This window comes from Eleginops maclovinus, chromosome 2, assembly GCF_036324505.1.
Source record: "Eleginops maclovinus isolate JMC-PN-2008 ecotype Puerto Natales chromosome 2, JC_Emac_rtc_rv5, whole genome shotgun sequence".
NCBI classification, from domain to species: domain Eukaryota; kingdom Metazoa; phylum Chordata; class Actinopteri; order Perciformes; family Eleginopidae; genus Eleginops; species Eleginops maclovinus.
In genome coordinates this window covers 8,576,708-8,600,987 of record NC_086350.1, presented here as the reverse complement: position 1 = coordinate 8,600,987, position 24,280 = coordinate 8,576,708, and the positions used below count along the sequence as shown (strand labels likewise).

General features: G+C 38.5%; 5 protein-coding genes and 1 long non-coding RNA gene across 6 annotated transcripts; 4 read left to right on the top strand and 2 right to left on the bottom strand.

The window, feature by feature from the left end:
- Window positions 1–49: 49 nt before the first annotated feature.
- On the bottom strand, window positions 50–3,582 carry LOC134880784 (interleukin-17 receptor A). The gene is made up of 11 exons (XM_063907866.1): window positions 3,356–3,582; window positions 3,252–3,273; window positions 2,837–2,980; window positions 2,539–2,657; window positions 2,347–2,467; window positions 2,078–2,125; window positions 1,821–1,978; window positions 1,618–1,692; window positions 1,443–1,512; window positions 1,077–1,172; window positions 50–992 (listed from the first exon to the last, which is right to left on the bottom strand). The coding sequence occupies exons 1-11, from the start codon at window positions 3,527–3,529 to the stop codon at window positions 127–129; spliced, it is 1,893 nt and encodes a 630-aa protein (XP_063763936.1). The 5' UTR covers window positions 3,530–3,582; the 3' UTR covers window positions 50–126.
- A 2,530-nt stretch (window positions 3,583–6,112) lies between these two features.
- LOC134873818 (troponin I, slow skeletal muscle-like) lies at window positions 6,113–9,548 on the top strand. The gene is made up of 7 exons (XM_063897696.1): window positions 6,113–6,327; window positions 7,509–7,542; window positions 7,778–7,819; window positions 7,933–8,064; window positions 8,484–8,573; window positions 8,661–8,831; window positions 8,917–9,548. Exons 4-7 carry the CDS (start codon window positions 7,960–7,962, stop codon window positions 9,001–9,003), a joined length of 453 nt encoding a protein of 150 aa, XP_063753766.1. The 5' UTR covers window positions 6,113–6,327; window positions 7,509–7,542; window positions 7,778–7,819; window positions 7,933–7,959; the 3' UTR covers window positions 9,004–9,548.
- A 53-nt stretch (window positions 9,549–9,601) lies between these two features.
- Window positions 9,602–13,665, bottom strand: LOC134873846 (uncharacterized). The gene is made up of 3 exons (XR_010166990.1): window positions 13,510–13,665; window positions 11,456–11,625; window positions 9,602–9,803 (listed from the first exon to the last, which is right to left on the bottom strand). It is a non-coding gene; the product is annotated as an uncharacterized LOC134873846 (long non-coding RNA).
- Window positions 11,012–11,853, top strand: LOC134873825 (troponin I, slow skeletal muscle-like). Its single transcript, XM_063897708.1, has 3 exons — window positions 11,012–11,225; window positions 11,482–11,655; window positions 11,773–11,853. The coding sequence occupies exons 2-3, from the start codon at window positions 11,497–11,499 to the stop codon at window positions 11,851–11,853; spliced, it is 240 nt and encodes a 79-aa protein (XP_063753778.1). The 5' UTR covers window positions 11,012–11,225; window positions 11,482–11,496.
- A 407-nt stretch (window positions 13,666–14,072) lies between the features above and the next one.
- On the top strand, window positions 14,073–18,087 carry LOC134873811 (troponin I, slow skeletal muscle-like). Its single transcript, XM_063897683.1, has 7 exons — window positions 14,073–14,271; window positions 15,071–15,098; window positions 15,323–15,368; window positions 15,602–15,733; window positions 15,856–15,945; window positions 16,500–16,673; window positions 16,777–18,087. Exons 2-7 carry the CDS (start codon window positions 15,091–15,093, stop codon window positions 16,855–16,857), a joined length of 531 nt encoding a protein of 176 aa, XP_063753753.1. The 5' UTR covers window positions 14,073–14,271; window positions 15,071–15,090; the 3' UTR covers window positions 16,858–18,087.
- A 3,650-nt stretch (window positions 18,088–21,737) lies between these two features.
- Window positions 21,738–24,280, top strand: LOC134873835 (troponin I, slow skeletal muscle-like). Its single transcript, XM_063897719.1, has 5 exons — window positions 21,738–21,788; window positions 21,899–22,030; window positions 22,636–22,725; window positions 22,831–23,004; window positions 23,701–24,280. Exons 2-5 carry the CDS (start codon window positions 21,920–21,922, stop codon window positions 23,785–23,787), a joined length of 462 nt encoding a protein of 153 aa, XP_063753789.1. The 5' UTR covers window positions 21,738–21,788; window positions 21,899–21,919; the 3' UTR covers window positions 23,788–24,280.

Below are 24,280 nucleotides of genomic sequence, written 5' to 3'. Positions count from 1 at the left end.
TGCACCATGATGCATGTTTCAAAGTTTCAACCAACAGCGGAGAACATCATCCCAAAACACTACCACAATTTAATCAAACATGCTGTTCTCAGATATAAGTTGGGTAAACTCAACTGAAGTGCACATTTAAAGCTCTTCAGCCACGTAAAGTCCTGATGTGTCAACAGTGGAATCAGTGTCTTGTGTATTTAAATGATTGGTGACTTGAGTTGAATCATCCACACGATATTTAATGAGGTTTATGGTTGTTTTTGCATCATCGCAGATTTCAGGTGAGGACTTTGACTGTTCCAATAATTCATCTTCAAACCACTGGGGATGCTCCAGCTGGTATTCATGAAAAGTGTCTATGGCGTCCCTCAGGGCTCTCCCGGAGGCACACTGGTGGTACTTGTCCTCTGACAGCCCATCAATGTGGTTTACTTTGCCGGGCTCGTGCTTCTCAGTGTCCAGGATCCTGAAAAAGAGCTCCTCAAACTGTTTCATCAGCTTGTATCGCAATGTTATGTTGAAAGGTGAAGGAACATCCTCTTCAGAACAAACATCATCAAAGTAAGCCACTATGTATTTTTCAAATGATGCAGATCTGATAAAATGGGGGACCATGAGGCTGAGGGCTGGACTGAGCATGTCACCCACAGTTGAGCGAGCGTCCTCTCTCAGAAACACCTGTTTGTCTCCACACATGGCTTTCCATTTGGCTTGTACTCCTCTTGAGCATAGGATTAGTATTTTGTCTTTAGAGCTTTCAATTTGTTTTCTGTGCCAGTCCAGCCACTGGATGCTTCCCAACACTCCCAGTCTTGTAGAGTCCAGCAGATCCAGGAACACTTCAGTCCCACATTTAGTTTCCAGAAAGGCACAAAGCTTCAGGACAATGTTTTTGTATAAAGGGTGGTCGAGGGAGTAAATGACGAGCAGTCTTCTTCTCTCTCGCACTTGAAAACCTTCAGTTTGTTGTTTGGCAGAAGATAAGGATGTGTTCACAGGATCTGAGAGAAGTGGGAAGTCTGTTGATTAATTATCAATTCAAGATGCGTTTTCTATTCAGTACTGTGCATTTGGAAGAAGCAAACCTTTCTGGGAAGCTCTCCACAGTAAAAAGGCAAGAAAACCACCAAAGACAAGCAGTCCTAAGCATGCCTTGATAATTAAAGTCCGTTGTGGATAATCTAAAGAAAAACAAACAAATATGATTAGATCTAAAGATAAATCTAAGTGGCTTTTGAGATAGATGATGAAAGAGATAGGGAAGAGTAAGTAGAGCCTTTTTTTGTATTTTCTCTAACCTTTGATAATCTGATCAATTTAAAGGTCAAGTACTGATGGACTTTTGACTCCTTCAACAAGGGGAATGCAAGTAAATGCTGCTTTATTTTTAGAAACCTCAAGCCAATAAGGTTGGGAACCACTGAGTTGGTTACTTTACCTATCGTACTTACACTGGCATAAATCGATATTTTTCTTGGGACTCCAACAGTCATTCTTGCATCGAACAAAAAACGGCTGAATCTTAAAAATAAGCAGAGTCAGTTTAGCTTTTACTGTTGTATGAGAACATGTTAGATTACTTTGTAAACTGTTATGGATGGGAACTTACATTTAAATTAAACTTACCAATAACAACATTTGACATTGTGAAAGCTGCCACCAACCAAACTCAAATGTCACATTCAGCGATGTTTTGTTTTCCTGCGGACAGAGAAAATAATAATGATGTAATGTGTCCTAAACAAGGTGTATATAGTATGAAGGTAGTCTTTCTATATAGTATTATTTGTCATTGTTGCTAATATAAGATAGAAATGCAGTGTAATTACCTTTGAGAGATTCTTTGAGAAACTGAAACCTTGACTCTGGATGGACACTCGGTATATCTCTGAATACTTTGCTGCTTCAAAAAGCACAATGATGAAAAACTTTCCAAGTCCTTTATTAAGAAACACCGAAGCATTCATTCGATGATCCCAAAGACTTCCTGAAATAACAAAACATGTGGAGCACAATGTTAGGATCGTCCACGATCGTTAACAGCGGTCCATTTACAATCTGTGAGCTGTTATTATTTTAGAGTTACCGTTTTCCAGACACATTTGGGCCTTTTGGATTCTCTTGTCAATGCATCCTGGCCATGAGGGGACAAGTTACACGAAGATGATTAGACATGTATCAAAATACTCGCGATGCATTTTAAACTGGTGCAAAATTGACCATTTTGATTCATGAGCTATTTTCACAATATGTATTAAAGTGATCTTTTTTTGGGGAGGGATTAAGTTGTGACTAATGCCTGATTCAAGATGATTATTTGTTCATGCAGATTTCAGGGATTTGGAGAGCACTGACCTGGGATGGTAATGGTCTTTCTAAGCCTCTCAGGTTCATAATCAGCCTCTGGTAGATTCAAAATGGACACCATATATGTATGATGAGGCTCTACCACGACTCCATCCAAGGAAAATGTCCACTAATAAAGAGAAACATATCTGTAACAGCCATCCATAGATAGATAATCAAGCAAGTATGTTACAATCTTACCTTATTATATTTTGAATTTTGCTGACTGTAGAGGTTGTAAGAGAACTGCACGCACAAACTTTGATTTGTACCTTCATCCAGAATATCTATCTGTGATCCCCGAAGGACATTTACATTTCCTGTCAATAGAAGGAAGTGTATCTTTTACTGCATACCAATTTGATTTTTTGTCAGCTTTTCTTTTCACCTATAAAGAAATACCAGTTGGTTCACAATTTGTATTTGATGCATTTTTAAATGTGAGCTACAATAAACAATGTGTATTTTTAAATTCAGTATAGATTTTAGCAATACTTACCATCTGACTTTATTGCCCATGTTACATTCACAACAGAAACAAGTTCGTGTTCGTCCATCCAGACACCCACATGATGGGAACCCCCTTCTGGGCCGTTTGGAGCGTTTTGTCTAGGTTTGACGATGCGTTCGTCTGAACAGTTTTCTGAGACGTAAGGAACAGTGTTTCAATTATATTGCTGTGAATATATGGTAAACTTACTGTTTGTGCAGCTAACTGTATTGGCAGATCACATAAGTGTCAAATTAAAATAATACTTTTCGGCACAATTCATTCATCCAAGCTAATAATAACAACACATGTATATATATAATATAGACTGTTTTCACAAAGTATGGCCACCTTTAACATATTCTTGATGGTTGTACACAAGTATTTGAACTTTTTAGACACATTTGAAGAATAGGATACTCACTAATTTGGCAGTTCTTAAGATCCTGGGAAGAAGACACAAGATAATTGATCAATTAAAAACTGGACTTTTATTAGATTGATTGTTTTTATAAATGCAATCCTCACCAGTGGATTGCAGTCTTCACGCTTGTCCAGAATCCTGATAGAAGTCGTCAGGGTGAGTCCAGCAGTCAAACAAAAACAGAAAAAGGGAACGTGAATCACTCTGCTGAAGCTCCACGTCACACGAGAAAACGCATTAAAAACAAAGGCGTAAATAAGAGCAATAATACACTCCATTTTGAAGAGATTTCAACTGTTGGCTTGAACAAAGACAGAGACGGTTCAATGTGATCCAATCTCAAACAGGGTTCATGTTTATCAGGCGCTGTCATCTTATTACACAGGAAGCACGCTCTTGTGGTTCGGGGTTTACATTCTCAGGAGGAACATGGGCTGAAAATCATTGTCTACACTTCTACAGACTTATCTTAGAAACAGATGATAGTTATTTTCAGTCACTAGGGGTCAGCAGCTACCAAATTTACAAGATTCAAAGTTCAGCTTTTAACCGTTAAAATGCATTCTAAAAAGTTATGCCCAATCATTAAGTTAAGTTATGCCCAATCCTTTTAAACATTATATTTGGAGAGTGTTATGCCTATTAAAAACATTTGATTAGTTAATTGCATACTTAACTACATTTGTTTGGGGAAATGCTCAGCTTTTTTAGACATACAACAGTAGCCTTTTAATAGAAAATGAGGGGAGAGAGAGACACAGTTCCCAGGCCGCATTTGAACGTGGGATGTTGTGATTATGCAATCAGAGTCTTAAACCTCTTGTCCAGAGGCCGCCCCTTAAAGGGACAGTTCCCAACAGGATCAAAAATATACACTTTTCCTCTTACTTTTAGTGCTTATTTTGAGACAGTTTTAGAATGAGTGTCCCTGTATTGGAAATATCAGCTGTATACATTTCTGCCTTCTCTCAAGTGTAGCAGAACTAGATGGTACTGAGCCTGTGATGCTCAAAGTACCAAATAAATTAAATTATTAGCATTTTGTCTTTTCAGAAATCATGGACTTGTTTAGTGAAATAATGAACAGCCTTGTTTTGAGCTGCTTCAACTGGTAACTACATTCATATCAGGGTGAGGGAGGAAGCATGCATTTACTCAGAGAAGAGGACTAGTGCTGACTGGTTTGTGGGTGGCTTTTTGGTAGAAAAGATCCCACATGAGATTGTTAACAACAAGGTCTGTGAATTATCTTCAGCGCCATGTAGTTACATTATATTCAAAAGAAGGCGTCAACATCTCCAACAATCAACAGACAACAACACAACTATCTATATTGAGTAATAGCACTACAGCCAAACCAAAGGAAGTATAATTGTCTTTTGAGGTAAACTGTCCCTTTAAAACACCACTTAACACCAAGATTGACCCTGCATAACCACCAGGGAACATTACCCTAATAAAAAGATAACAGAACATCTCACTCTAAAGGATCAACACCTTAGGGCCGGGATTAATTCCATTGAACCTGCAGCTATAGTTACCAGGGATTATGTTGTATAGGACAAAGTGTGTCTGTGGTTATGTGTTAATTCCTGTTGCTTTGTCTCAGTATTACTTTGTCTCATACAGAACGTTTAGCCCAAGAGGATCATTTTACACAACACTAAGAAAGACGGACATGTGCCGCCTAAATCTGACCAGAATAGACTGGAGATTGTTTTTGCTCTGTGTGACAGCGGTATCAGGGCAATTGTGATTCAGTTGCCATGGTGGCACCTCCATCTAAATATAACGAGTTACTTTTATTCAGTGCAGCTGCCGTCTGTTGTGATGTGTTGTGTTCAGAATGTAGCATTTGTAAGCAGAAGGTAAACCCTTAATGAATAGTTTGTTACACATTAAACATTACATAGTGTTGTTATTATAAGAATTTGTTTTGAGTGTATTTGTTGAACGTTAAAACTCCTCATGCAAAACACATGTTAATGCTTTAATGCAATCTAAAACACATGCTAAAGTTATTCAAGATGACCTTTTCTACATAGTTAATACACATAGTTTTTTGTCCGGATGACATAAGAATTAAGATGCAGACGTAAGAGAAATGTTTACCTTGGGAATTGCATCGTTTGATTGATAAATACACTTAAACTGTTCCTTTCTGACGTTTGTCATCTTGAATATTGTTGGCCACTGTCTTCAATACTTGTATATCTTTTATATGAGAATTTAGATATATTAATTCTAAATTTTGTTTTCAAGCCATTTGACCTCGAGATGCAGCTTAAGGAATAAAACATGTTTTATTATTTTTATCAAACTAAAACGAGCAGTAAACAACAACAACAAAAACAACACAATATCACATAATAACTGTTATGATTATAAACTGCTATTTAAAGCTTAATAACACCATGTAATAATGTGTTGATGTGTGTAATCACATGTTATATCTCATTATCAAGCTTTTAAGAAGAGTTTATAAACCAGTTACTGGTGCTTCATACTTTCACAAGTTATACAATTATTACAAATATATGAAAAAAACAAAACACATTATTCTATTTTTGTAATTGCTTTCCACTACATTACAGGCTGTTTCTGTCTGGAGTCAAATTGTTGTACAGGCTTTTTAATGCTGGATGTCAAAGGAAAATCCTATTTAAAAAATATATTTTGAATTGATCCAATACTTAGATTTTTGTAACTGACTTTTAAAGGCACCTTTAAAACCTTGGCCTGTCCACCCCATGACACATAGTGAGAAAGCAAACAAGGTCAGGGCGCCAGATATCTGCAGAGTCGATAAGTCAGCTGTCAGTTAGGTGAAGAGCGTGTGAGGTGTGCCCTTGTGTAATGCAATCACATGAGATAAATGGGTCATGGGTTGAGGGCAAATCAAAAAGGGGTTGCACTGTGATGTAGAAATTGTCAGGTGGACAGGGGGTCTATTTTAGCGAGCCATTCACGTGAGACTTTGAATACATAAATCTTTCACTAATAATCGTCAGGTGCTTTTTTCTTTTCCAGACTAAGAACGGCTGCTGCCTGCTCTGATTTCCTCTCACTTTTCAAGGTAAGTTTCATATAATCAACCAATGCTATTTTCCACAAGAAACTCAAAGTCAATCATGTGAGACATTGAAGGAGACTCTTTAAAATGACAGTGCAATATTAACTTCTTCTCTTGATGCTACCGAAGCTATCAAAGGCTTTAATGACGAAGACTGCATAACAGCATTCACTGACACATTTACTTTGACTGGAATTTATGTGAGTGAATCCCTGCTATGTTGCCACTTTTGTCAGATCTTAAATGCATCTTGATGATATCTTGATCCTGTAAGGGTAGAAATGTAACCCGAGGCTTGAACTGCCTGAAAAGGTATTATCGGCTGGTAACAGCAGGCCTGACCCGTCGTTGTGTCCGAAAAGCTGCTTTGATAAGTGATGATGGCTCGCTCGTATGAACTGGCACCTCTTGGGTTGAGAGGCAAGGCTTTATGATTGGATACTTTACTTTGAATTTAGCCCCCTGTCAGGCTGGATTAACTCAAATTGGTTATATAACTGTGTTGTATCAGAGGCATTGACAGGCTTTCATCAGTCTCTAACACCTACTTTGTTCATATATAATGGCATGGTTACATTGCATTTAAGTTATGTGGTTGTAAAGCTAATGCTCGAAGGAGAAGGTCAGAGAAAGTGAGAGAGACAAAGGAGATTTGTTGACAGCTCATTTTCACTTCAGCCCTAATCTGGAATTGCTGCTCGGAGAAATGTGCAATTAATATGCAGCTAAATAAAAAATAAAGCAGTGTTGTGGATTGAGAAGTGATTTTTATTACTCTCACAGCCCTTGTGAGATTTAACTAAAGTTTGTCTCTTGCCTGCCAAACTTTTCTCTGGCACCATAAAGGACAAGGCAGCTGCTGGGGGACAGAAAAGTATGGTGGCAATGTGGCTAAATATAGAGACTGGCTCCTTGTCAGCTCTTATAACAATGGGAAGGATTATCTGATCTTGGAAAAAAAAAATACGTCTGAAGCCACTGAGGTCAATGAGACCACTGTATTCTATTGAACTGTGAACTAGAAGGATTCATCACATTTACTGTAGGAAACATTGTTCAGACTTTAATAATTACTCATTAAATGTATAAATACTAAGTGAAGTCTGTAAAACGATGTAAAGAAGTGTTAAAAATGCATGCAAGGCATTTCAAAACAGTAAACAAACTTTGTTTTTGCTCCAAAGGAAACCGTAAACTGCAGACATGTCTGAAGGGTAAGTATTGACCTCTAAAAGAGAGTCACAATTCTGCAGACTATTGGTATAATACATTAAAACATCTCTCATTTTCTTTTGTTTACTTGTCTTGTTACATCTTGATGAAGACCGGTGAGTCCAAAAAACATTTCTTTCACATGCATTCATTAATAATGCTTTTTGTGCTTGAAAATATACATTTGAAACTGAATGTATGAATTTATTTGACATGTAAAGCATTCTGATCTTCCTCACAGAGAAAACCAAAGTATTCAGCAACACGCAGATTGCTTTTGAAGGTAGGTCTGGCAGACTCTTTAGACCACTGAAATACCATACACTAAAAATGCCATATGTCCCATGACTGCTTTAATGTTTTAAACAGAGTTATTAACGTCTGCCTGTCTTACAGTCTAAACTGCTGAAGAAAGCAGCAACTATGCTGGTGGCTGAAATTGAACAGAAGAAACTAGAGAAGGAAAGAGCTGTGAAAGACTGTTTCCCTGCCCTGAACCTGCCAGGTCTCTCAGTCCAGGAACTCCAGGTACTGACACAGAAAACCATGCTGATTCAGTCTTTCAGTACTGCAAGGATGACATGTTGTTGTAGGAAAACCCAGAAATTAAAGGTTACCTTCCCAAAACATTTTGTTAAGTTGCAGAAAGTTCGATTATTATACTATCGTCATAAATCTGCACTTTTTGAATGATTTTTGAGGACTAGATGCTATCACCAAATGTAAAAAGCTAAACTAACTAGATATTGGCATGACTTTAACATCACCACCGCTGGGTAGATGAGTTTCCTCTTTCATGTCGTTTACAACCTCATGCTCCAAAACCCAATGACATTAATAAAACAGAAAGGGCGAAAATGATAGCTCATTACTGGGTTTTTAGACTTATTCCTGCAACACTCTTATATTCTATATCACTTTGACATGTTCTCCTTTTCTCTTTGCAGGATCTTTGCAAAGAACTACATCGTAAGATTGATGTTGTAGATGAAGTTCGTTATGATACAGAAGCTAAGGTAGTCAAAAATGAAACAGAGGTACAGTGGAAGTTTTTCAGTACATCACCAATTCATTTGTATAGTTACTGACCTATCAGGATGTTGAAGTGTGTGTTTGTTTCCCAGATCCAGTCACTGAGAGAGAAGATCTGTGGGCTGAAGGGGGCAAAGAGGCCCAACTTGAAGAGGGTGAAGAAAACCACGGACGACATGCTGGGAGCATGCAGCGACCCATCCAAACTCATGAAGGCTGATTTCAAGGCCAACCTTAAGACAGTGAAGAAGGAAGAGGAAAAGGTAAGGCTTCGTTGAAAACAATCATCCACAATAATAGGAAATGAAATGTAAAAGTGAATTACATTCAAATCTTTTATCTTTGCAGAAGGAAGAAGTGACTGATTGGCGTAAGAACGTGGAAGCCATGTCTGGAATGGATGGCAGGAAGAAGATGTTTAACGCAGGACAATAAGACAGTGCTATGTTAGTAATACACCGGCCCAATCCCAACCTACACCCTATGGCCTAAGCACTAAACCCTCATTGGCTTAATTGACGTCACATGTGTTCGCAGCTGTAATGCTTGAGTGTGTGAGTTCATGAGGGCTGATAATTGTATGAAAAAGGAGGAACAAGACACACCATCGTGACATGCTTGCAACAACTCATTGCCATTAAAAAGGAAGAGAAAAAGCCACCACTTTGGGCACCTCCGTCCGGAAAGTCTGCAGTCATGCGGACTTATAGAAAGAGTGTATAATGATGTTGAGATAAATCGTTTTTTTCTTGATTTAATTTAAACATGTATGTAAAAAATACCACTATATGCCGTTGATGTAATCATGAACATTGTATAGAATAGAATACCCTTTGCATATTGAAATTGTGCTAAAGAAAATGCAGATTAGCTTTGTGAGTTTGTCATTTGAAGTGAAGTATTTGTATTATACAGATGAAGGGGCTGTCCCACTGGTCTGTAATACATGCGATGCTTATTAAAAGACCATAAAGACTTTACTACTTGGTTTCTTTGATTTTCCAGTTTTGATCTTGTATTTTCAATCTATCACTTTAAAGCCTCTACTCTTGGTGGTGGTGAGTAACGGGAGTATACAGAAGTGGTGGTCAACCCGGTGTGGGGGGATGCCGTGTAGAGGTGAAGTGATACAGACTATGTCAGCTCACAGGAGGCTATTTCCATTACATTCGGGTGGGTTTTTCTCTTGAGGAAAAGAAGAGAATTCACAGCCGCTTCTCACCTCAACAGGTTTTCTGCAGGGATAAAAAGGTATGTTCATTTTTATGGAAAAAAAATGGGGGGGGTGGGGGGGGGGACATGCAGGTTTACCGTAAAAGATTTGATACAGTTTGATCTTTATAAGGCCAAATCAAAACCATAATATTGCTTACTTTGTTAAACATGCATTAGGGACATTGATCCAGCTATATTTAAGTACTTATATTTGTTTTATGTTGCAAAAGAAAAATGGATCTCTGGGATTTAAAAAATGATTACCCTTCGAACAATGTGCAGCATTTACACACGCAGCCTTACTAATTGAACGGCTTAATGTTGGTATGCTGACAAACCGAGGTCTGGATGAGTCGGCCCAGTCAACAAGATGTTAAAAAAATACTATTTTTAGTATTTAGGATCAGAGGCTGGTGCATGAATCACAAAATAATAATGATTACGGTGTTACTGCTTAACAGCTTGTATAGTAAAACTAGTGCAACCAATACTGTCCTTTCATTGCATTTTTCAGATTTTAATATGAATTATTTCATCTTTTCAGACAAACGGCAATCATGTCTGAGGGGTAAGTTATCATTTCTTTACTATGTAAATCAGTATTTGTAAAATTAAAGTAATTCTTTACGATGTTGTTGAACATTCTCTTATCTTGTTTCTATTCCTTCCAACATCATTATGTCTACCACAGATAGGTGAATTGTCTATAAAATTTGTGTAGCTTATGAAAAGGCAAATCTACACTTACATACATTACATTTTGTACAGAACTGCCAATTGCTACATAACGTCTTTTCGACTGATTTTTGCAGAACAAATCTAAAATATCTGCATCTCGCAGACTGGCTCTCAAGGTATTATCTCTTATGATACCGTCTTTACAAGTGTGATCTGTGCCACGTACTTAATCAACCTGTTTTTCTTAATTCAATTTAAACCTAACTGCTGAAAATGGCAGCTGTGATGTTGTAGAAAGAGAAGGAGAAGGAGGAAAAGAAGCAGGAGAGGGAAACCACTCTGGCTGAGCGAGTCCCTCCACTCCAGCTGTCTGGTTTGTCTCTCCAGGACTATCTGGTATGTGCAGGTCACTGCAGGCGCCACCAATCATACTACAGTGAATCCACATCAATGAGATGTTCCATATGCATGCACTGCTCTGACGTTTATAGGCAACATGCATACAGTATGTTCATATGCAGTATGCACATTATAAAGAGATGTGCCTCACTGTCTACATTTTACATTGTCTGCATTTAGCTGTAATTATTTTTGAAAGAAACTTTCAAACATGCATAAGGATTTGAATGCTTGTCGTTAAAGGTTCAACACACACAATATGATTCTCTGTGTCTGCAGGGTCTGTGCAAAGATCTGCACCATAAGATCGACGTGATAGATGAAGAGCATTATGACATTGAGGCCAAAGTGGTCAAAAATACTAAGTAAGTACATATTTATGTTAATTGGACTTAATGTTGATTTAATCCTGATTTTGCTTCATGGATGTGTTAACTAATCAAAACTTTCTTTACAAATTCAGAAGCTGCAGCATTTTCTGTTTTATTTTTTACTAGAAGCATTTAGGGTTAATTGCCTTACTACGTTTGTGTTTTTGATCCATTTATAAATGTATTTTCATTGTGATTGATTGGATTTTGTTTATTTTGAGTACCTTTCACTTGTCATTGTTTCCTGCAGCTTGAAAATATTTCCATGAAGATTGAGGAGCTGAAGGATAAGATGAAGCGACCTGCTCTCAACAGGGGGAAGATTTCTGCTGACGCCATGCTGAGAGCTCCGCTGGGCGCCAAGGTCAAAGAGTACGTGGACTTCAAGGCCAACCTAAAGACCGTGAAGAAAGAGGTGGAGAAGGTAAGTGCGGCATCCTAAACAGCTGATTGCTTAAAGGCTGGGTTGACTCCTTGGTTTAGATTAGGTTGGAATTACAGAGTACAGCTTCTCTAAGAAACATTTTCTTTTTATGAACAGACAGAGGAGGTGACTGACTTGCGTAAGAACGTGGAGGCCATGTCTGGTATGGAGGGCAGGAAGAAGCTGTTTGATGCCTGACAGTAGATTTAAAATGGTACAGATATTAGTATATCTACTACTTAACATAGGTCAACAGTGTATGCTTGAGTATTTGTGCAGTACAGACTTCAGGGGAACAGTGTGTGTACAGCATAGACTACAGGAAGTTGTATATTTTGGAAATAAATAGTATGATTCTGTCGTCATGTAATTGGCATGCAAAAGACCAGTTTATGTGCTAAAAATAAATTCTGGTCTGTGACTTTTATTTTTAAATATCTGCTTTATTTTCTAATTGATTGATTAGACAAAGATACAAAAAAGTTGTAACTTTTAGACGACAATGGCATTGAAAGGGTCCACTTATTGTTTGGTGCTGTGAACTCTAGCTGCTCTCTGTTTGCTTTACTGAGTTTATTGCAGCCCTGAACCGGCGACCTCTTTTATTTTAGACGTTTACAGTTTCATAATGCAAATGTTACGTCTGCTTTGATTTACAAAGATGGTTTAACAACTTTGTTCTCAGCTGCTAGTGTACCACATATCAATGATTTGGGACTGACATGCAATTTGAAGCCATTACAGTAAGTCTCTGTGAACATTTTCACTATTTCCATTGTTCAAAGGTTTATTTTTCTTACACTTTCGCACATAAATGACTTGTGATCTTGAGAAAGCAAAATAAAATAAACTTATCAAGGTACTATAGAGGATAAAATGTAAGAATCATGACAATTATCTCTGGAAAACTATAGAGTATTTGTTGAAAAATAAACTGTCTGTAGGCCAGATGCATAAAAACAAAATTGCCTGCCTATGTCTGCAAAGTCCCCATCACTGGCAGTTACATCTAAATAAAGGGCAATATTTTAACTACTTATTACTTTTTATTTTCGGTTTTCACTTGTTAAAAAAGACAGTAAGTACACAAAGCCACACAAGCAGCAAGTTTATTCCCATGACGTGATGACAAAGCTAGCAGTAAAGGTAATAAAGCATGAACTCTGAAGTTATAAGGACAGGAGATTTTGTGGGTGTAGTAGACTAGTAGATGATTGATGCATTATGGGAAATGTAGGCTGTGACCCATCAGACCTGATCATTCTTTGTGTAATTTGTCCTTTGTGTGTAGGCGCATTATTATCTCCTTTTTTGCAAGGACTTCGAGGTGTTATCTTACAATAGTATTTGACCCATGGTTAGAACTATTCTCGTTTAATCGTTCGCTGCCAATCTTTCCTTACGTGAGGGCACAAGTCGCCGCCCTTTGAACCATTTGACTCCCTGTTACTACAATGACGCAGATTGACCTCTGTCCGGCTCAGTTTACAAACCATCAAGTGACCAGCACCTGTCTGTGTTCTTCTGCTCGCCTAAATAAAACTATGACTGATTTTTGGCTTTGTTTTTACCTCCATGGTGGTCCTTCAAGGTGTTATCAGATTGGCTGTCACAATATCGGTTTTATCTACAGGATTATCATGGCCAAAGGAAAAATAATGCTATCACTCAAATTCAGCTTTGTTTATACTTAGTTTTGTCTATTTTTTGGTTTATAGCTTACTTTAAAAATACAACGGTACAAGAATGAAAAGGAAATCTGTAGCTATAACTTTAAACTACAATAACACACATTTTTAGAATTAGGAAATGCTGAATTGTTTAAACAAAATTGATATCAACACTTTTACTTACTCTTCTACGTGCTGTGGTCAAAATGAGAAAAAGAGCTCCATTTAAAATGATGCAAGGGGATACAAGTCGTCATTTCTAAAGCTCTTAAGTTCTCCAAAAACAATATTTCAATCATTTGCAATATTTAAATCTCCATCTTGTTGACTAATTTGAAAATTGGAAATGAACAAAGCAATGACATACAGTTGATTGCGGCCACTTGAAAAAGAGATATGTGATATGGTCTTTAAAACAGTCTCAGTTGGGATGCCTATAGATGGACATCTTGAGATGATCAACATCACACTTGGAGAGAGCTGTTTGTTCTATTAATACATTAGCACAACCACTTAATGCTGACACTGTATGCTGATTTCTTCCTTCTCTTTGACTTTCTAACAATGTTATCTAAATTTCCAAAAATCTAGCCGTGGTGAAATGGAAAAGTGTGACACTGACCCAGCATGCACCCAGCGGCTCAGTGGGTAATGTTTCTTTAAATTCTCACTGTCACTTCCCACAACAGGTGTTGTCAAATTTACACAAGATACCCAAGTGTTTGAGTTTTATTACCTCCTTTCCTGTCTGATATTGTGGGGATGCTATGTGCAACAGTAAATGCCACTCTTGGTGGACAGAGAGGAGTCTATTTTTGTGGGCCATTCACACTATGCAATGACACTATAAATCTGATTTCTGGAAGTCTAGAAGTCCATTGCTGCCTCCCTCACACACACTTTTCTTCCGTGTGGTGGCTTAAGGAGTTGTTTCAGCTTCACTAAGGTACAGAGTTGCTTATATGTATTAGAATTAAGTTGGTGTGGTAGGCATGTGGTGATAATCTGGGAATTGGGAGTAACTTCTCAGCATGCTGCAAGTTAAAACAATTACAAAAAACTAACTTATAATCAGTCAAATGTTTTATTCAGATTAGTCTTCACTTGGCTTTGTTGTTTTATTTGGATTTTGTTGTCATTAACGTCAATTATAACATTGTCAGTTTGCATGCCTGTGGATTATCTGGCCATTCACCTTTTTTGCCACCTATGCAGAGACTCTTGTGAGTTATGCACGTCTACTGACCCAGCACACACTTTGAATGTGACACATGTGCTTTTAAACTTTCGGTAGATGTATGCTGAACCAATGCATGCAAATCACACAGAAAAACAAAAGCTGCACTGGATTTATAATTACATGTAGTTGTAACATGTTTTTACATTTGGAACAATAATCATTTAATCCTTGTGATTTTCTGTATTTGAATGAAGTACATTGATCTAATGTATATGTACTGTGAAAGCCAACATGAATGATGACAGGTTAAGTAAAGTTTAGTTAACAAAAGCACAACAATCGTAAAACAGCGCTGGGGCAACGGTAAATAACTGTGGCTTAATGGGCGAGTGAATATTTGGGGTGGGTTAAATACATTGACCAGGGAGGTTAACAAAATTATCAATCTTTACAAAACAGCTCAATTGAAAAGTTGTGAATTCACTCATTAGATGCATGATTTACACATTTTAAAACCACTGTTCTCATGTTCTGCAAAAATACCTTTTTCTGTTCCCTATTTTAGTGCGGTAAATAAAGACAATCATGTCCGAGTGAGTATAACTGCTTCTTACTTGAATGTGATCATTGATAAAGTATACTGTAAACTATGTTTTGATATGTAACTCAGTTGGCATGTATTTTCTCTCTTTGTTAATGCTTCAACAGACCAGTGAGTATTTAATCTCTTTCCCTCAATCCCTATTTTTATGGATTGAGGGACGCACATGTACAATTGCTGTATTTATATGGAGTGTTTCTTATGTCTGAATTTTAGAAAACACAAATCAAAGATCTCCTCCTCTCGAAGGCTGGGGCTGAAGGTACATTTTTCTTTATTTGAGATGTAGTATAAAGTTCATTGTTAATGCTTTATTTGACTCGGGACTTTAGAATGCATGCGTTCGGACTTTATGAACAATAATAATGTCATTTTTAAAGTATGTGCTAAACACGTGGTCAGTTTTAATGTAAACTTTGGATATTGAGGTCTTTTGTCAAGAGATCTCAATGAAAGTAAAATGTTGTTTCTTTATCTTTACGTTTTTTTCTTTAGCTTAGACTTCTGGCAGTGGCAGCTCAGATGCTGCAAGATGAGAAGGAGCAGAAGCAGAAGGAGAGAGAAGTGACTCTGGCAGAAAGAGTTCCTCTTCTTAACATGTCTGGTCTGTCTCTGCAAGAGCTTCAGGTAACTACCTTTATTCACATTGTCCAACACAAACACTCCCTCTCATTTACCCAATTCTTTCCATTTCATATTAGCATGATATTCTGACACCACTAGAGGGTGTGTTTACTCTTTTCTTACAGGATATTTGCAGGGACCTGCACCACAAAATCGATGTTGTAGATGAGGAGTGGTACGATATCGGTCTCAAGGTGTCCAAAAATGAGAAAGAGGTCAGCATCTCAAGAATAAATAGAATGATAAAGTGAAACTAGTGGAAATGTATTTAAAGTTAATTCATCCAGTGTCTTTACCATGAACACAGGGTCACACCATAAAAGAGCTAAGTGAACAGACATTGCCTCCAAGTGGAAGCGCACAGACATAACAGAAAGTGATGCACGGCCTCAAGCACCCTGTGACTTATAGCATTCAACATACATTATAGAAGAAGAAGAAGAAGAAGAAGAAGAAGAAGACTATAGAACCACGTATTAGCTTTTGATCCCAACTCACTTAATCTGGTTCACATGTATCGGCTGAGGAAGTCTGCAAGGGTTGTTTGACAGTCCTCTCAATTTTGGATTAATAACAATTAGAAATATTGATTGAAGTCTAAGTGTTTATTAATCCATATATGGGTGTGAGATAATGATCTTGTGGAAACAAACTTCCCTTAACTTTGTTTTCATGTAAATGAATCAATATTGAATAGTGTGGGTAATTGTTGACTCAATGGTAGAATGGCATCAGCACATTCATTTTTCTGAATTGATCCCCTGAACAGATTGAAAACTTGAACCTGAAGATCACTGAGATCCAGAGTAAGTTCAAGAAGCCGACCCTGAAGAGAGTGAAGATCTCAGCTGAAGCCATGCTGAGCGTTCTGCTGGGCTCCAAACACAAGGAGTCCATCGACTTCAAGGCCAACCTCAAAACGGTCAAGAAGGAGGAGGAAAAGGTAAGCCTGTTTTTTTCAGGGTCATGGAAACCTTCAGGTTACGGCTAATTTGATTGAAATGATCTTTTTCATCTCGCCTGCATGTCTGTTATGTTTCCAACAGAAGGAGGAGGTGACTGACTGGCGTAAGAACGTGGAGGCCATGTCCGGCATGGAGGGCAGGAAGAAGCTGTTTGACGCCTAAAGAAACATTGGCTTTTGTTAAAGAGATCTCCTCTCGTAAAGGTCTGATTCTTTGGACAACGATACAGTATTTGCCGATATTACAAAGTTTAAGATTTTAGTACAATTCAGGGGCCTGCAATCCATAGTTATCATGAAGTTATCATGTTCATGCAACGTCCATTTAAATCAACGATACAGTTACAAAAAGCAATTCAATTCAATTAATGATTTAACAATAGTATTACTGGTCTTTGAAGGAAGGATAGAAATGGTAATGGTATGGGAATTTCAAAAAGGAGTATCTTAATGATGATACATATCGGTGTTTTTACTTGCATCAATATTAGATAATAAGCATTAAATGGATTGACGGATGTTACAGCTCTTTTCGTTTTAATAAATGCTTAACTTTGCTGGTTGTCTTACTTTATTATATTGATTCAGGAATTAGGAGTTGGACAACAACCGTCACAACTAGGATTGATTTGCTTGTTATAATATTAAAGTAATACAGGAGAGAAACAGGTATAGTTTATTGAAAGTATATTTTAAATAGAGGATTTAAGGAATACTAAAACTGATTTCTTAGTCACTTTGAGCTTTTTATTGGAGATGTGACCGTATAATATATAGAATAGAGTGTAGAGTATTTAGAATAGAAAGCCTTAAATGTCAGTGTGCAAAAATGAACAATGAGATTTGGAGTGCAACCCTGTCGCAAGTGCAGACAAATGATACAAACAAGCCAGTAGGACGGACGAACTTAAACCACCAAACAGGGGGGAATTAATAGTTAAGAACAACGGCGTAAAAAGCTATAAAGTGCATTAAAGGATTAAAATAAAATATCAAATGTATATGAGTTAAGCATTTCAAAGAGTATTGCACTTAAGTCTGCAGGTTTAACAGCCTGCTGGCTTAGGGGTAGAAACTGTAGTCCTCTCTGCAGCCATGTGATGGCAGCAGAACTCTTTTAAACCTCAGACACTTGTAGAGCTACAGGATCATATATTCACTGTGGAGAGAAATTGTTTGTCCCACATCAATAAACAACTGCTAGTTTGTTATCTGCTGTGACACATTTATATCAAGCTTGTCCGACATTCAAAATGTATCGCCCATTAAAGCCTTAAGATGAAACGGTATGATTGCAGTCTTTGTTTATGTCGTTGGAGTGGGCACGTTATCTTAATGTTAGTTTAAGTACTTGATACAAACATGAAACCAGCAATAAATAAAAATAAATCAATCCTGCCTGTGTTTTTCTCATCTGTGTAACCGATTTGAATTGTGTGTGGGAACAACTTCTCAACTTCAATTTCTCAAACCTAACTTGGAAAGAAGCTCCTTCGAACTCCAACACCCCGTCCACCTCAACGAGAAGACGGGGGACACCAAGAAAGCATCACAGGTGGACATTCCCAGCAAGATTCACACCTCATACATGTGAGATGCAAAGTGCAAGAATGGTGCGGACAGAGTGTCTATTTTAGTGAGCCACTCACAAGGCCACTGGAATCTATATATCTACCCTCTTTCTGCGCTTCTCCTCTCAGATAAAGACGCCTTTGAGTATCCGTCTCCTGCTAAGGTAAGGGGTTTTATTTTGAAATGTTACAGAACATGAAGAGATTAAACAGCTAATGCAAGCTTTTTATTGCAACACTCTGGCTAAAGATTGAGAAAAACCAATTAGTTTATCAGAAGTTTAAAACTCCACTCCAACACAGCTTGTTATTCTAGTTATCATTCCTTACAACTGACTGTCTTCTTGTTAACACTATCTAATTTTACAAACAATTCTTCTTACATGTGAGTGAAGGAGGAGAGTCTTTTTTTTGCTGGTTCAAGTTTTAATAACAGTGTATTTAATATTTTTGGCTGATTAAATACAGTTATAAAATAATTGTAAATGAATTGGGCCACTACTACCACCAACCATTATGGTCTTGATTGATGATTTCTCTGGTAATTATATATTTTTAAATGTTTTTGAGTATTTTCTAATGTGTCAGTTTGACCTTTAGACAATGTCATACATTGTTCGGATCCTCTCTAATAGAACCGCAACCTATAGGATTTCTCAACCAAATGTGTTGCATTTTGCTTCTCCTCTGATAAAGTATGTTAGTTAAGCTTTATGTGTGTAAAATAGTATGTAAAACAGTCTTGTTCCTTTCTTCTCTAGATATAATAAACAAGGGTAAACATAAAACTGCAAGTATGTCTGAAGGGTAAGTAGCTATTTCTTATTTCCTTTCACAGCACCATTAGTCAAATTGTATTAACAGAAGTTCAACAAGTGTAACAAATGGCACCTTTTCTCTTTCTCTTCTTGAAACACATCACCTTCTTAATTGGATAAGTGGTTCGGTAAGTTGAATCTACTGTGAAAGATAGAATAAATATAATTTGAGTCAGTTGTGTGACTATAAACTAACTGCACCTGCTGGATTATTAAACGTCTTTTACATTCTTATTACAAATATGCACATGTGCCTTGACTAGCTGTGGAATTACTTGACTTAAAGGGATAGTCCGGCGAAAAGTGACCCCAGGGTCTTTTTCTGCATAGAAACTGAACAAATAAGTCCTCCAAAGAGTTATTTTCGTTCATCAACCAGTATAGAGCTTGCCCGGAGCAACCGGGAGCAATGCTCGACGGACCAGACCCGGGCGGCAGAAGCTGGCTTTGGGGACGTGGAACGTCACCTCTCTGGGGGGGAAGGAGCTGGAGCTTGTGCGGAGGTGGAGGTGGAGATCCAGTTGGATCCAAGCCCCCGGTTGAGTGCCGCTTTGTTGGAGTTTAACCCAGTGGACGAGAGGGTCGCCTCCCTACGCCTGCGGGTTATGGGGGGGGGGGGAAACTCTGATTGTTGTGTGTGCTTATGCACCAAACAGCAGTTCAGAGTATTCGGCCTTCTTGGAGACCCTGAAAAGAGTCCTGTATGGGGCTCCCAAAGGGGACTCCTTAGTCTTGCTCGGAGACTTCAATGCACACGTGGGCAATGATGGAGACACTTGGAGGGGCGTGATTGGGAGGAACGGCCCCCCCGATCTGAACCGGAGTGGTGGTTTGTTACTGGAATTCTGTGCTAGTCATGGATTGGCGATAACAAACACCATGTTCGAACATAAGGATGCTCATAAGTGTACGTGGTACCAGAGCACCCTAGGCAGAAGGTCCATGATTGATTTTGTTATTGTATCATCGGACCTCAGGCCGCATGTTTTGGACAGTCGGGTGAAGAGAGGGCCGAGGCAAAGCAGCGGGTGTGGGAGAAGTTCGGAGAAGCCATGGAGAAGGACTTTCGGTCCTACATGTGCTTTGTGGATTTGGAGAAGGCGTATGACCGGGTTCCCAGGGAGATACTGTGGGAGGTACTGCAGGAGTATGGGGTGAGGGGGTCTCTACTCAGGGCCATCCAATCTCTGTACTCCCAAAGCGAGAGTGTCCGTGTTCTCGGTAGCACGTCGGACCGATTTCCGGTGAGGGTTGGTCTCCACCAGGGCTGTGCTTTGTCACCAATCCTGTTAGTGATATTTATGGACAGGATTTCGAGGCGTAGTCGTGGGGGAGGGGGTCTGCAGTTCGGTGGGCTAAAGATTGCACCACTGCTTTTTGCAGATGATGTGGTCCTAATGGCTTCATCGGTCTGTGACCTTCAGCACTCACGGGATCGGTTCACGGCCAAGTGTGAAGCGGCGGGGATGAGGATCAGCACCTCCAAATCTGAGGCCATGGTTCTCAGCAGGAAACTGATGGACTGTCCACTCCAGGTAGGGAATGAGGCCTTACCCCAAGTGAAGGAGTTCATGTATCTCGGGGTCTTGTTCTCGAGTGAGAGAACAATGGAGCGTGAGATGGGCCGGAGAATCAGAGCAGCGGGAACGGTACTGCAGTCGCTTTACCGCACCGTTGTGACGAAAAGAAAGCTGAGCCAGAAGGCAAAGCTCTCTGTCCAACGGACCATTTTCGTCCTACCATCACCTATGGTCATGAAGGATGGGTCATGACCGAAAGAATGAGATCGCGGATACAAGCGGCTGAAATGGGATTTCTCCGCAGGGTGGCTGGCATCTCCCTTAGGGATAAGGTGAGAAGTTCAGTCATCCGGGAGGGACTCGGAGTAAAACCGCTGCTCCTTCACAATGAAAGGTGCCAGTTGAGGTGGTTCGGGCACCCAGTGAGGATGCCACCTGGGCGCCTCACTAGGGAGGTGTTCCAGGCACGTCCAGCTGGGAAGAGACCGAGGGGTAGACCTAGGACCAGGTGCAGGGATTATATATCTTCGCTGGCCTGGGAGCGCCTTGGAATCCCCCAGTCAGAGCTGGTTGATGTGGCCAGGGAAAGAGAAGTTTGGGGCTCTCTGCTGGAGCTGTTACCTCCGCGATGGATAAGATGGATGGATGGATGGGTTTGTAAACTACGTTGTTGGTGCTCCGTTTTATGTGTAGGGACCCTAGTCATGCTACTGCAGAGGTTTGGTGCTATTTCGAGCAATATTAGTGGTTAAAAAATGCCGTTTTGGAAGCGTTCTGTGCACTGCCCCAATCGAATGCATTGTAAGTTATTTGGGCTATTAGCGTTGCTCCGGGCAAGCCCTATACTGGTTGATGAATAGAAAAAACTCTCTGGAGTTTTGATCAGTTTTCATGCAGAAAAAGACCCTGGGTTCCCTTTAACACTTGTATAATAAGTACATAGTATAATGAAAAGCTTAAATATGAAGGGTAAAGTCAAATTCAACTGAGGCTGTACTCAGTATTGCACATGTTGTCATTTTTTGGTTGAATTATAAAGAGACTAATGTTTAAAACATGCATGCGGAAAAACAGTGTGTGGTGCTTGATATTTAAATGTTTTCCAAATATTTGACATGTATGACATCATTTTTTTTCCAGAAACCAAAGCCAAAGATCTCTGCATCTCGCAGACTGTTCTTGAAGGTGCTTTATGTTTAACTGTGTGACTTAAATATAATGCAAAATATCCTGTTCAACAATATATATTCTCTGGTTGACTGAAGTGTAATTCTCTATATATGTATGGTCACCAGACCAAGCTGCTAAAGAAGGCCATGACTCTGCTGGAAAATGATATACAAATGAAAAAAGAGGAACGAGAGAGAGTCCTCTCTGAGAGAGTCCCACAACTGCAGCTGTCTGGCCTGTCTGTGCAGGATCTACAGGTAGCCTACATTCATCATTGAGTAATTTAAAGCCATATAAATACATATATTTGGGAGGGTTTTGGTAATAAGCAAAGTCAACAGTAGATTCAGTTACCGTCTTAACCCTTTGAGCAGATTCTCTTTCCAAATCGCCCTCTAATGTTATCTAGTCGCAAGAGCAGTTGCCCAAATACAATCAAGGTGAATGTAATTAAGTTTGTGGAGCTCAAAGCATTGAACCTATATTTTAAAAACCCTCAACAGCAATGTCTTTTTTCAGAGTTTTTCAGAGTAATACTCAGATGTCAATCTCTACACTTTTAGGGACAATTAGAAAATACTTCCATGAAAACTTTCCACAGACAAGTCCTCAGATAAATCTATGGATCATACACATCCAACAACAATTTATATAAATGATTATGGCATATTTTATAAATAATTTCAAAATTTGAGAGCATATGCCTTCAAACAAATCTCTGCCCCTACACATGCTGCTCTGTCTTTGTGTTTGCATTGTCAATGTGTCAGTGTTTCCATGAAGATATACATGCAAGTTACTCTCATAAATTCAGGGAATTGTTATTAAATGAGTGTAATACTTTCTAGGTTTCTATTAACAGAATTTTTGTAAAGAGCTGCACCAGAAGATCGATGTGGTCGATGAAGAGCGCTACGACATTGATTCTAAAGTGTCGAAATGTACTATTGAGGTAAGTCATCTTTGTGAATAACTGCTTGAGTCCTATCATTTTTCACACACATATTGAGTGTCAACAATATTTTAAGGTGTTTCTGTCCTTTGCTTTGGAAAAAAGATACGGGACCTGTCTCAGAAGATCTTTGAGTTGAAGGGCAAGATGAAGAGGCCGGCCCTGAGGAGGGTGAGGGTGTCAGCTGACGCCATGCTGGGGGCTCTGCTGGGCTCTAAAGTCAAAGAGTCTGTGGACTTCAAGGCCAACCTGAAGACTGTGAAGAAAGAGGAGGAGAAGGTAAGGGCTGCTGGCTGTAATATTATAGTCAATATCAATTTCAATATCATCAATTTCTATTTTACTTAATGCATCTAACTTGTATTGGTATTCTACTATGCACAGGTGTTACTTCCTATACACTTTATGTACACCCTCTTTTTGGTTTTCGTCGTGATGTTATTGTCATTTTTTAACCTTTATCTGGCAAATTAAATGATTCAGGGATTAATAAAGTTCTATTTTAGCTTGATTCACTGAGTGTCAGTTCTCTGTGTACATTAAACACAAAGGACACAAAGGCAATCAATAACAAATTAGATACAACATAATAGTCTGAACAGTTTTAGTAAGGAAGCTATGAAATAATACTTCATCATCATCATTACACATTGGTTGCAGTCAAGGTGTTAGGTTTTATTTTCACTTTGGAAACAACACATTTGATAAAAATAAATATAACCCACAATCATTCATTCTGAAACTAAAGACAAAAATAAAAAGGGGATGTGAAACTTGCTAAAAAAAATGTCAGAATTAGCAAGAGGGACAAAGGTGTAAAGAATCTGATGCAGTGTTTAGTTCAGGAATTTAACAGTTTTTCTAATTGTACACGCATGTTTATTCTCAAACATTGTGTGTATATTTGTGTTGCTCAATATGGCTTTAATAACTTGTTTTAATCACTTTTAAATCATCGTTTTTTTCACCCCACAGAAAGAGGAAGTGACTGACTGGCGCAAGAACGTGGATGCAATGTCCGGTATGGAGGGCAGGAAGAAGCTGTTCAATGCCGGGCAGTAGATTTTGTGGTGAATTTCTTTATAAAGATGTTTGCTGCTCTTAAAGAGAAGGAGCCCCGTGACTATTGTTTACTTTATAATGACAGTGAATTACGTAAAGATCAGATTGACAAGTAGGCACAGGTCATGTTTCAAGTGTTTCTGGAAATGACAATAGGGATGTGTTTAATTTTACGTTAATTCATATAATACATAACGTTTTTTACATAATGTATGATGTATTATGAAAAACATGTATGTATTACAGCATGGTTTTAGCATTCATGAAGTTAATGAACACACAGCATCACTTTTGGCTGTTCAGTTCTCTGTTATATTCAACAATAAACAGGCCTAGATTGTCATGAATGTAGGGGTAGGTAATGTTTTGGTTCAACTTTTCATGAAGTTAGATAAAGAAAGCATCATGGAAAATGAATATGGCATTAAGCTAAGACATGTTGAAGAGAAGAAGTGTGAATTGTATATCAAGTAATAAAATGTAAATGACATTG